The 12,530-nt window shown below is 34.4% G+C and overlaps 1 protein-coding gene across 9 annotated transcripts; it reads right to left on the reverse strand.

Moving 5' to 3' along the window:
* Positions 1-2,851: 2,851 nt before the first annotated feature.
* LOC114758229 (putative pentatricopeptide repeat-containing protein At5g08310, mitochondrial) lies at positions 2,852-11,581 on the reverse strand. 9 transcript variants are annotated; one of them, XM_028947261.1, is made up of 9 exons: positions 11,325-11,581; positions 10,862-11,126; positions 9,485-9,559; positions 9,309-9,335; positions 6,399-9,192; positions 5,201-5,313; positions 4,384-4,959; positions 3,866-4,048; positions 2,852-3,198 (listed from the first exon to the last, which is right to left on the reverse strand). In XM_028947261.1, the coding sequence occupies exon 5, from the start codon at positions 9,135-9,137 to the stop codon at positions 6,597-6,599; it is 2,541 nt and encodes an 846-aa protein (XP_028803094.1). In that variant the 5' UTR covers positions 9,138-9,192; positions 9,309-9,335; positions 9,485-9,559; positions 10,862-11,126; positions 11,325-11,581; the 3' UTR covers positions 2,852-3,198; positions 3,866-4,048; positions 4,384-4,959; positions 5,201-5,313; positions 6,399-6,596. The 9 variants fall into 9 exon arrangements, with proteins under 9 accessions (XP_028803094.1, XP_028803090.1, XP_028803092.1 ...); XM_028947257.1 differs by having other exon boundaries at positions 3,866-4,085; XM_028947259.1 differs by having other exon boundaries at positions 3,866-4,085; positions 9,299-9,335.
* Between the last annotated feature and the right edge of the window lie 949 nt (positions 11,582-12,530).

Here is a 12,530-nt window from a genome sequence, read left to right on the forward strand (position 1 = left end):
TAGCATGCTCTTTTCTTGGAGAAGTCTATGGCCTGTGTATGCCCTGTCAGTTTTAGTTGGTCTGCATCATATGTGAGGGAAACTTGTAGGAGTCACTGGTCACATGGTAAGATTCAACCCAGAGGTTTAAGTTAGCAGGTATAAGGAGGATATAATGCCGGAATCGAACTTAATTTAATGAGTAATGTTTCATGCGTATGGCATGCTATCTGTCGATCATTTTCCTGGTTCATACATGTTTTATCTTTTATCTGTGAGGGAATAATGATTCGTTTAAAGACTATCTTAACTGTTTGTCCCATTTGGTACTTTTTTAGGGTGCTAGCAAGTCAAGTGGGTAGGGATTTATGTTACCAAGATGTTTGTCTCACTGTTACTTTTATAGATGAGAACAATAAAGAAGTCCTGATAAGGAAAGAGCATGAAGCTGGAAGTCACATGGCAAAGTGACCTCACCTCACCATTTAATTCTTTTATGTTTCACTTTTGGTTTTTTTTCACCTAGAACATGGGCATTTATTGTTTTAATCCTCAACGTTCATTAAGTCTGGTTTACTAAACCTTTTTTCTGGTACGTTATAGTTTGATCTGGTTTATATAAAAGCCCAGTTTTAGGCCCTGGAATCATTCTTTGATTGATGGCACTCATTGGGTAAATAAGTATTTCTGATATTTTGATTTAATTACTGCAATAGTGATTTATGGTCTGTTATAATTGCGTTTGTTAGGTACAAGAAGAGTTTTTATAACCATATTAATAGTTCAATCCTTTTCTAACATAATTGCATACTAAAGGTAAGCAAAGTCTTTTATAACCAAAACATGATGCCGTATAGACTACATGCGGTTGTTCCTTTTATACTGTGGTTATGTCTTAAATAGGCTAAGTATGATAAGTAAGTTGCAGGGTGTTACATTTCCACAAAAAGTATAATTACCCCAAAAAAACCTCAAAACAAATGAATAATAAATTCTAATGTAAAAATTAAAAAAATGACAATAAATTCATACTACTCACCTAGCATCTTTCACTAAAGTTAACATCTAGGAGTGATAATACAAATCAACCCATAGATTAAGCCTATTCGGTACAAGATCAAAAGGCTCGCTTGCAGGCAGGTTGACTTGTAGTCAAACTTACCCCACTTTATTGGATTGGCAGGTTTACCAACAATTATTTAATGTTTTAAAATAAAAATTTTATTTTTAATGTTTTTTCTTTTATGATATGAAAAATAAAATAAAATATTTGTTTTTTCTTAAAATATTTAATTGAAAACATCAAATAAATATTATAAGCATTTTTTTCAATTTCTTAAATAAAATATAACATATAATAATATAATAATAATTAATAAATTGAAAAAAAATAATTGGGTCCAACCCCCCTTTCGGCTTCATAACACCCTTTTCGCCCATGATTTTTCCAAACCACTTGTAATGATTTTTGGGAGGATTTCAGTAAACCCCTTCAATAGCTAATTAATATCAATTAAGCTCTAAAAGATTTCAAAACTTTAATCCATCCCTTGGACCAAAATAAAATTAAAATTTAAGGGTGAAAATATAATAATACCTCTCCTTTTTACTTTTTTAAAAAACAAATATTAATTGTTGTCAAAACTCCGATCTCTATCACCGACCACTCAGGTGTTGGTGGCCAATAATCAGAGCTATGGTCACCTAAGAATTTGTTTTTTTAAATAAGGTGGCCAAGGGGGCTTGATCCCTTGGCACACCGAGAAAAATGTGACCACCAAGCCAACCAATCCATTTAATTATATAATGCAAACACACACACAGATATATATATATATATATATAACAAAATAAATACGAGTGTCGAAGTATGATTGAACAAGTAAAATTCCATGATTTACAACAAAAATTTAATAATTTACATCCAAAATTTGGTGATTTACAAAAAATATAAAGAAATTCACAACAAAAAATGCAAGTATCTAAGTGTGAATGAACAAGCAAAATTTCACAATTTACAATAAAAATTCAGCAATTTACAATTAAAATTCAGTGATTTACAAAAAATATAAGAGAATTTACAATATCAAATGGAAGTATCTAAATGTAAATAAATAAGTAAAATTCAGTAATTTACAATAAAAATTCAGCAATTTATAAGAAATATAAACACATATTTAAGGTTGTGAATTTTCTTATGTTTTTTTATAATATTTATATTTCCTATAAATCACCAAATTTGGGTTGTAAATAAACAAATTTTGATTGTAAGTTAATGAATTCTACTTGTTTAGTCACACCCACATACTAACATTTTGAGTTATGAATTTCTTTATAGGTATGGTAAATCACCAAATTTGATTGTAAATCACCAAATTTTGTTTTGTAAATCATGCAATTCATTTGTACATAAGCGCATACGTTTGAGGTTAAAAACTTTCTCATATTTTTTGTAAATCCCTAAATTTGCTTTTTATAAATCACTAAATTTGGACTGTAAATCATAAAATTTTTGTTATAAATCATTTAATTTCATTTACTCATTCACATCTAAACACTTTTATTTGGTATGATAAATTTCTGTGTTTTTTTTGTAAATTACCGAATTTGAATTATAAATAACTAATTTTTTGTTGTCAACTTTTTGTTTTTTCTTTTTTCACAGTTACTTTCTTTTACTCTGATTGTTGGTGTTAAAAGTACTAATCACGTGCCCCTAGACATTGTTGGTCAGTGAGATAACGGAAAAAGAATACCTTGCAAAAACAGAATAGCAAAGTTCTAAATATCAAACTAACACACACAGATATGAAGCTTTTTTGTCCGCTTCTTAATATAAAATCTATTTAACTAATTTAAAAAGATTAAGAAATCTAAAAATATATTTAATTATAACATATGTTATATTATCTGTTTATAAGTCAGACAAATTAGTTTAGGGAAAAAAAAAATATAAACACTTTAAATTAGTCACATAGCTAATAATTTATTTTGCCTTCAAATCAAACAGCTCATAGAAACTCAATTATTACTATGGAGGAGCTCATGGATGAAAGAATCCCGAACCCATTATATCCAAATCAACTCTGGTATCTTGTGTTCTAGCTGATTAACATTATCCATGAGCTGAAGCATTCTAACCATTCCAGGCTCCAAATCCAAAGTTGATGCAGATAATCCTTTGATACGGAAAATCCACAAATATTACACATATGTTACCTGGTAACATTTTGAGGAGAATAAATAAAAACTATTTTCAAAAGTAAAACACAAACAAAAAATGCGTACAGTACTCTGCTGGAGTGCTTAAAATTGTCTCCTTCAGCTGAGGATTTAAGCGGACAGAGAAATCTAGATGGTGCCATGCCTACTTTCTTCTCATTTATTTCTGCCTCATCGCTTGTTTTAACTTGCTATGTCTAAACAATATCTCCCTAGAAATTGATGGAACTGAAGGCAACAAGAATGGAACCTTTTTTTCAGGTTTTCTGGGAGGCCCTATGTTTTTGGCATGCTGACGTTGGTAGTTCAGAAATTAGAGGTCATTTATGATTATATCATCAAAAACAAACTGAACCAGAGGGAAATAATTCACATAAAAAAATAGCAGAAAATAAAGTTATACTCTTCATATTCTTAATGTAAGAGCTAATTAATTTGAATTTATTAAAGCTAAATAAATTACTTAATCCTGTGATATTATCGATTAAAAACACTCCCATATACCATTTAGTTATATATCAATTTACAAGTTACATAAATTAATTTGGAAAAAATGGTAAATATGCATGTTAAATGGATTAAGGTCTTAATTTAAGACCAAAGCTAACTCCTAACTAGATCCTACAGTTAGGATTGAGAAAGTACACGCTACGCTATTGCATACCACGAGAAGGGCGCTGTGGAGAGATTCTGACATCTAGACTAATCAAGCTTCGCCACTGGCTTCTAGACAGCAATGAGATTATAACTGGATCAGCTATATGTCTACCTTGAGTAGAAAACCCCACAGCATCCTTGGGTTTAGAAACATTCACAGGCCCATAAAAACGTTGGACCTGAAACTCATCTGCAAAGGAGACAGATATGCTCAACCTCTTTTCCACCTACAAAGGAACATAGGAGGTATCACAAATACATAACTAAATTCACCCTAATGAAGTTTCTTGGCATCAGTATTAGGGGGTTATCTCCACTCTTAGATTAATCAAACTAATTATTTCATTCAACTTGTCATTTATTTTATATTTGGGTTCTAAATCATCAATTATGGTTCATTCACAAATGCAATGGTCTTCCAATTCATTATTGCCAGGAGTTTTGTAAAAGCGTCCCCAGGATGTTTCATAGAAAATAACAAAATATTGAAATCTGTAACCATGGAGAGGATCGTCTCAGAAATACCTCGTCTTGATATTATGGCATTTCTCTTGATTTCCGATGACATGATGACCAACCAAAAAAGGAAAACCAGCTTCAGCTTCATAATTTTAATTTTGACTACCACAAATAACCACAAGAAGATCCAGTAAAATATTGAATATATATATTTATATATATCAGAAAGATGTTCTACACAAATTTATCACAAGGAATCTCATCACAGATATACACCACTTTTATCAGAATAAACAGTAGCTATTATATCTACGGGGACCCTGATAATGCCCTCTTAGGGACATCAACATGCATTGCATCTATTTGTGCCAGGATAACATACCAAGTTCACCGAAGGACACTGTCATACGATCCATGTGACCTTCAAACAGGTCTAAGATTCAGAACATTAATCATCTATAATGGTAACCGAACCTGAAGGATATTGATCACCCCACGAAGATTCAATTTCAAAGCAATTCTAAAACACAAGAACATAAAGTCATGGGCAAAAGTCATTGTAACGGCGATGTTAATTGATCTTGACAATCGAATGCCCATTTCCCAGCTGGATTTAAATTGACGTTGTTTGAAATCCCAAACCTGCACTATAAATTATTATAAACGGAAGGTTCCAACAGAAAGTGACATGTGCTAATTTTTCCTTGCTCTACTTGAAACTGGGGGGGGGGGGGGGAGACAATTCATTGATTAGATATGAGAGCAATGCAGTAAAAGAGGACTAGCGGTCCTCCCCCAACCAAAAGGGAAAAAAACAGAGAGAGAAAACAAAGACTAAAAACCAAAGAGCTTTCTATTCCCTTGGAAGATCCACAAGAGATACCTTCTAAAGACACCAACAGCTGCAAGCCCCAGGGAGGCCATAATAGAAGGGGGAAATCCTCATCTTTTATTAACATCTCTTGCAACCCACTATAACCAAAAAACACCACAGTCCTGCAAAATAACAGTACACTGCCATAAAACAATCTGTAGACACTAGGATAAATCCAGCTTTCATTATAAAATACCATATACTCTAATCCCAATCTTCCATTCCATCTCACAATGTAGGAATAAATTATAATTCATCACTGAACTTTCAAAACAAGTCTAATGTAAGGTGGTAGTCAGAAGAAAGGAAGAAAGAAAGAAAGAGGGAGAGGGAAAAAAGAGAGACAGAATAAAGAAACAGAGAGATCACACAGAAATGGCTAACTGAAATCCTCGATATGCATAAGTAGCGACATTCTCATACAGCCCCCTTTGATAGGCTATTAAATCCTTGCGGCTACCAAGAAACTAACGTATATATTACACATCAAAGTCACGAATATCAAGTGTAATGGCAATCAGTGTTTGTGAATAAGGCTGCTCATCTAATTTAAGCCTCACCATTTATCAAGTTGTTAATGCTTGAGCTATTTATCAATGGATTCTATTTAGATTTCCTCTATATTTTTTAGTTCTGTTAAGATAGAACTATTTTATTGACTTTTGAATTTAATCCGGATTACAAGCATTTAAAGTCATGCATTTGATCCTTCTTCTCTTTATAGCATAGCTGTCGCTATCCACAAGAAGAGGTGATTGGTTTTGGGTTCATAATTGATTTTGGCATGTACAGAGTGTTTGGGTATTTTTAAGAATTCACAAAAAGAGGTGGCTGGTTTTGGGTTCATAATTGATTTTGGCATGTACAGGGTGTTTGGATATTTTTTAAGAAAACCATGATTTTAGCTGTCATAATTGACCATGAGCATCAACCAATCAGGCTAAAATCAAGCAACAGAGAATCAATTCTGCTATTTTTGTTAACACATAGAAAGCACTCACTGACTTCTCTCCGTGGCTTTTTTGATAACCCAATTATTTGTCAGATGGTAACCGACCTCTAATCTTGACAAAGTGCGCACAGCACAGCTCCACTAGAACTCCCTTCTTGCTTATTTTAAAAATGATAATCACACTGAGGAAAGATAAGATAAATCTTCTCTGAATAGATATTACCCACAAAAGTGTTAATAGGAAAAGTAGCTAACCTCTACGTTTGAAGATAACTTCAACCCCCTAGTATTGAAATCGTGAAACGTATGACCCACTAAGATCCAGACTCTGAATTAAGGAAGCATAATAGATTCGTACAATAAGCATAAGTCTCCATTCAAAATCCAAAATACTTCCATCAGCTCATAGCTAGAACCTGAAAAATATTAACTTCCTTTTGTCTTAACAATGAGCTAAGGTACACCTTGATTTCCAACAACTGAAAGGCAAGATATTGGAATTTTTCCTTCTTCAATAAGAGCTTGAATGCCAGATGATGTTCCCTCGTCCTTAGATAATATTTGTACTGCATCTCTTACAATCAAATAGCTTTCATCATGTGTTTGGGGGAAAAGTCCTCTGTCAACGATCTCTCTCAAAATCTCAAATGCTGCAGGAAAATTAAGATCACACAGTAAAGCACTTAGCAATGCCATATGAATATACTGGTCGGCCACCAATTTTTTCTGTTTCATCTCACGAAAATATTGGAGGGCTTCAGTGGGCCTACAGCAGTTGCAAAGACCATGAATAAGTGCCATAAAAGCAATTCTATTTGGCCTACAGCCTTTTCTTCCCATTTCATTCCAGACCACGAGAGCATCATCAGGCTTTCCTGCTTTGCATAACCCATCCATCATAGTCGTGTATGTAACAACACTGGGCTCCCTGCCTTCCCTTGACATCCTGGAAAAAAGCAGCATAGCCTCATCAAAATATCCATTTTTGCAGTTGCTGTCTATTAACATGTTGTAGGTAGCAACTGAAGGAAAAAGACCTCTCTCAGCAATCTCATTCAGCAAACTTTCAACCTCTGTTAGTTTGTTTAGCTTGCTCAGACCATTTATCAATATGTTAAAAGCAACTAAATCAGGGCAGTAGCCACGAGAACACAAATCCCTGAATAATTCCAATGCTTTATCAACTTCATGAATGTTGATCAAACCCTGTATAGCTGCAGTATAGGAAACTATATCAGGAAGGAAACCTACTTGAACCATGTTGCTAAGGAAGTGGCATGCTTCTAGTGACATCTTGTGCACACAAAGCTCCCTTACAAGAAGGGTAGTGTATTTTATCCAAGGATCATGGCCACAAGCACGCATCTCCCTCAGTATAGCGATGGCTCCAGATACATCTTTTCTTTGACAAAAGCAACCATATATAGAGTTGTAGGTAAAATGAGTTGGTTCGACCCCTAAATCTTTCATCTCTCTCAAAAGCTTAAGGCTTTCATCCAATCTATCGACTTTGCATAGTTCATTGATCAAATTGTTACAAATTAATATATTTGGTCTACATGCAATTCTTTGCATATCATTGAAAAGGCCCAAGGCAAGGTCCAACCCACCCTTTTTGAGTAAGCCATCGATAACAATACTAAAGGAAGTGGAATCAGGAAAAATCATTTTCTTCACTTTGAAGGGCATGTCTACCTGATCAACCATACCAGATTTGTTGCAAATCATTGATTGAAGAAGATGACAAGCTTCATCCATCAACCCATCACTTGAATAACCATTTAAAGCAGCGTTATATAACAAAAGAAGAATTTTAGTATTCACACCTTCAGGAATTTCTTCAAGTAACTTCATAATTATACTTTTATCTGAAGAACATGATAACAATTTGGTGAGGATTCCAGCATCAGGTCGGATATCAAGTTCCTTCATTTCTGAGTACAAGCATAAAGCTTTGTCAATCTTCTTGTTCTTGCATAGTCCTCCGATCAGAGCATCATAAACAGAAACAGCAGCAATGAAACCGGCTTTCCGCATTTTACCAAGCAATTGGAGGGCCTTATCAACGTGGGACTCCTTCACGAACCCATGAATCAAAATGCAAAACGTCTTCTCATTCAATTTGATATCTAGGCTTTCCATTCTTTCCAATAACTCAAATGCCTTATCCACCTTGCCCCATTTACTAAAAGAAACTATCAGCATAGAATAAATGCGTGCATCCACCCAACCCCTCTCGTGCATTGCATTAAAAACATTCAAAGCTACTCCGAACCTCCCATGATTGCAACAAGCATGCATGATTGCAGTCAATGTGTGTTTATCAAATTGCCACCCCAACTTTTTCATCTCTTTCAGCCTCATTTCCATCATATCTATTGAGCCAGACTTGGCTATAACTTCCAGTAAACAATTGTAGCTATAAATATTGGGAAAACAAAGACCCATTAACTTGATTTCATCAAACAATTCACTAGCTTCCTGGACTAATCCAACGCTCCCCAAACATCTAATTAAGAAACCCAATGCACCAGGGGTAAATGAACAATGTGAATTCAAAATATCCTTAATCAATACTTTTAGAGGATAAATTTGGTGCATGCCAGACAAGATGGATGCCATGGTGTTGTAGGTGTAGCAATTATGCTTATATCCATGTTGATCTGAGGCCCAATTGAAAAACATCTGAGCTATTTTCCAACTCCTGAGACCTTTCAGTACAGATTCGACCACTTGAGTGGTGATTCTAGGAGCAAGCTGATTTAATCTAGGACTGTTGGGTGTCAACGGCTGTTTGGTAAAGATGGAAATAAGGGAATCCACGACATCTTTGGCATTGTCAGGAGAGCAAGATGAGGGTTCCACAGACGGAATATGAGAGTGAGTGGTGGAATAATAGACGATCTTTAAGGACATGAGAGAGCATAGAGCACCAGGCTTGAAGAGTTTACCATTGAATTGAGGAGTCCCTATTAGACTTGATAGTAAAGCCATGAGAGACTAGAGAGAACAAGTATAAAAAGAATTTCCTGTCCTTCCCCAGATTTTCCTGTAAAATAAGAGTTCGGAAGTGAGATGCGAATCTCATTAGTCAATAAATTATTCAATCTATAAAATCAATGATGAAACGGTAATGCTGAAGAAAAAGAGAATACTTGTCAATACCAGTATCTCATCAGCAGCTTCAGGAATCTAGAATCAACCAAAGCTTTCAGTTACTCAGGTAAGTCCGCATTAACCAACATTATCAAGCCCATGGCCAAATGCCTAGATATTACTCATGCAAACTAAACAATTACAGGTAACAAACATGAATCAGAATAAAGCAGACATGCACATACTGTGGTAAATCATCCGGCACAGATTTATAAAGTGAAGAAAGAGCTAACTGCCTTTTTCTGCTTCTGAAGAACTTCCTGAACATTAACACATAAAGAGCTCGCCTGATTATTAATCATATTATCATTTCCTAAAACAACAATCAGCAACTATGAACATACCCTAAGAAAACAAACGATTAACCAACCAAAAGAGCTGTAAAATTTGCCAAATTTTCACTAGATAGACATAAGTATTGAAAACAAGTAAAAATTTTATAGACAAATCACATCTACGTTAGTACAGAAAATTCATCAAAGTTCATTCTTAAGCTGTTTTTCCTGCAAAATTTATGATATCTCATATTAAATTTGGAAATTCATAATTTGAGCTATATAGCTCAAATTTTAACAAACTTAGGCCAATTATGAAGCAATGTATGCCTGGTATCTACCATGTAATTTCACGGCTAGATAACACCTAAAAAGTAAAAAAATTTTGAGCGCGTTATTGTCCATCAGAGAAATGTCAGCGAGATACAATTTTCTGATATTCAGAAAGACCTGAATATAGGGAGGTCAATTGGAGATGTTATTCTAGTAGGATTCCCATCAAAATTGGTATGCTAAAACCACCATATATGAGATATAATAATCTTCCAAATTTCACACCAAAACTCCATCATGTTGCGCCTCAAATGCACTGATTTCCAAAACTGCCCAGTTTACTATTTTTTTTGTAAGCGTTGGCCCTTAAGTTATTGTTTAGATACTTTAAACATTTTGAAACCTAGCCAAACTATTAAAAGGAAATTTCACTGAGTTGCAGCACCAAAACCATAGAAATTATGGTCCAAATCACCCCAAACCAAGTTAGACCCATTGAATTCCTATTAAGATCATAAAACTCTACTTCCAAGTTCTTCAATCCCCTGCTCCGGGATACAGAATCCTTATCAAGTATTTCAGGACTAAACACAAGTGGGAACAAGGACCTAAGTATCGATTAAATTCCTCTTAGACCTGGTCCAAAGTTTCTCGATAGAACCTAGAGCCAAAAGACGCAAACATCCACCCTCGAATCATGCGATATATTTATGAGCTTATAAGGGAACTTTGCCACCGGTTATCATTAATAAGTATAAAGGGACATCAAGCATCAGCTTAATCTATTCCGAATCCACAGGCCATGGCAATAATTCAGAAACGCTTATACATGAAACATCACCAACCCTTAGTTACCCTCCCAAATTTGCCAAAATAAGACAGCAATGTTTCATACCTCCATAACAGATGCATGAGGATGTAATTTCTTACTTGACTGCCACCCTAATTAGCCAAACCCCCCCCCCCCACCAAAAAAAAAAAATACATAGCTATAAGAGAGAGAACAATGGGTACCAATAAAGTGCGTCTTTCACGACTCGTCCGTTTTATGAAACCCCATTCGTCGGTGCGGCTAGAGAGAAGAAGCATAACGGAGCACGACAGTGGAAGAAACCGTTTGGCTTGCTGAAACTTGAGGGAATGAGAAGGAAAGGAGAGAGGTTTCAGAAGCGTAAGACGTTTGGTTCGAATTCTCGGGAATCAAAAGTGGCAGGGATGAGACAGCATTTTCCGACGACGGAGTGCCCATTATTTGATAATAATCTATATCACACTCGAACTGCAACCGAAACCAGGCAAGGGAAAAAAAAACTCATTTTGAGTTCAGTTATTGGAGTCCCTATAACAAATACAATAAGGATTCCAAATTATCAATTTGAAAGCCATCCGCACACATGGAACCCATAATCTAATAGCCACCATATATAAAGTAAAGGTTAAGTGATTGAAACTTTCAAACGCAGAAACAAAAGCATACCGTCGACGGCGTCGTCCTCCTGTTCCCCGTCGAGTCTCTCAACCTGCGATGTCAACACTTGCAGGACAAGTTCGCACCAACGACGACATGAGTCGAGTCGGGAAAAACCGAAGTCCTCTTTTCGACCAAAGATACGCCGTTGTACACATCGGGCTCAGCGGCTCTCCGCTGAATTTACTATCCACTGCGCCTCCGCCGCCGGTAAGTGCAGTCGTTTCCAGCAAATGATAAAACGCAGCTCGCAGGGTAAGTGGTGTGTCGCAAGGTTGTGGCTCTAAAATTGTAGTCCAGAAAATCAAATGCCATTACCAAGGCTGCATTTTGATTCAAGGCATTTTTGGGTGTGTTAGGATTAGGAAAACTAATTTCCAGTTTAACTGATTTTTGTAATTAAAGTTAGAAGGGGTGTTTGTATAGAAATCAAATCATAGTTTTTTAGAAGTGATCTTATGATATACAACGCAAATATGTGGAGGGGTTTATCTCGATTTGTAAAAAAGTGTTTTTAAAAAGCACTTCTCTTATTTCCCAAACACCCCAGAGTTAAAGTCAATTAGTATAATATGATTTATATTTGGACAGGTGCTTATAAAAAGTCAGTTGGAAAAGTTAAAATTTGTTTGAATAATTAATAAAAAAGTGAGTTTAATTGTAAAATGACTAAAAAGAGTATGGACTTTATTGAATAGTAGTGTTTGATATTTTATATTTTTAATATGATAATAGTTAAAGAAAATAATACCTAAAATTATTATGATAAAATAAAAATAGTTTAGATGTAAAATGATTGAAAAAAATATAAACTTTATTAAATAATATATATACACATATGATAATTTTAAGAGGAATGTGAGAATTAAAAATTGTTTTAATGTGTTAAAAATAATATACTACCCTTAATCTTTAATATTCGACTCATATAATTAATTTGAAAAAACTAATAAATTATTTAATTATAACATATATTATACGATTTATATGAAATATTTATATATATCATTATATTTTATACTAATTTATAAATGAGACAAATTACTTTTAAAAAACTATAAATATAAATATTTTAAACCAATCACTCATTGAGTAATTCTTTTAATACTTTGCTTTGTCTTAATTTTATATTTCTTTTATTTTTTTTTCCTTCTATTTGTATCTTTTCCTTTCTCATTAGATTAGAGAATTGTGAGGAGCCACACAAGAAACACC

This window comes from Neltuma alba, unplaced genomic scaffold, assembly GCF_004799145.2.
Source record: "Neltuma alba isolate B1F8T4 unplaced genomic scaffold, ASM479914v2 tig00010682_pilon, whole genome shotgun sequence".
Taxonomy (NCBI): Eukaryota; Viridiplantae; Streptophyta; class Magnoliopsida; order Fabales; family Fabaceae; genus Neltuma; species Neltuma alba.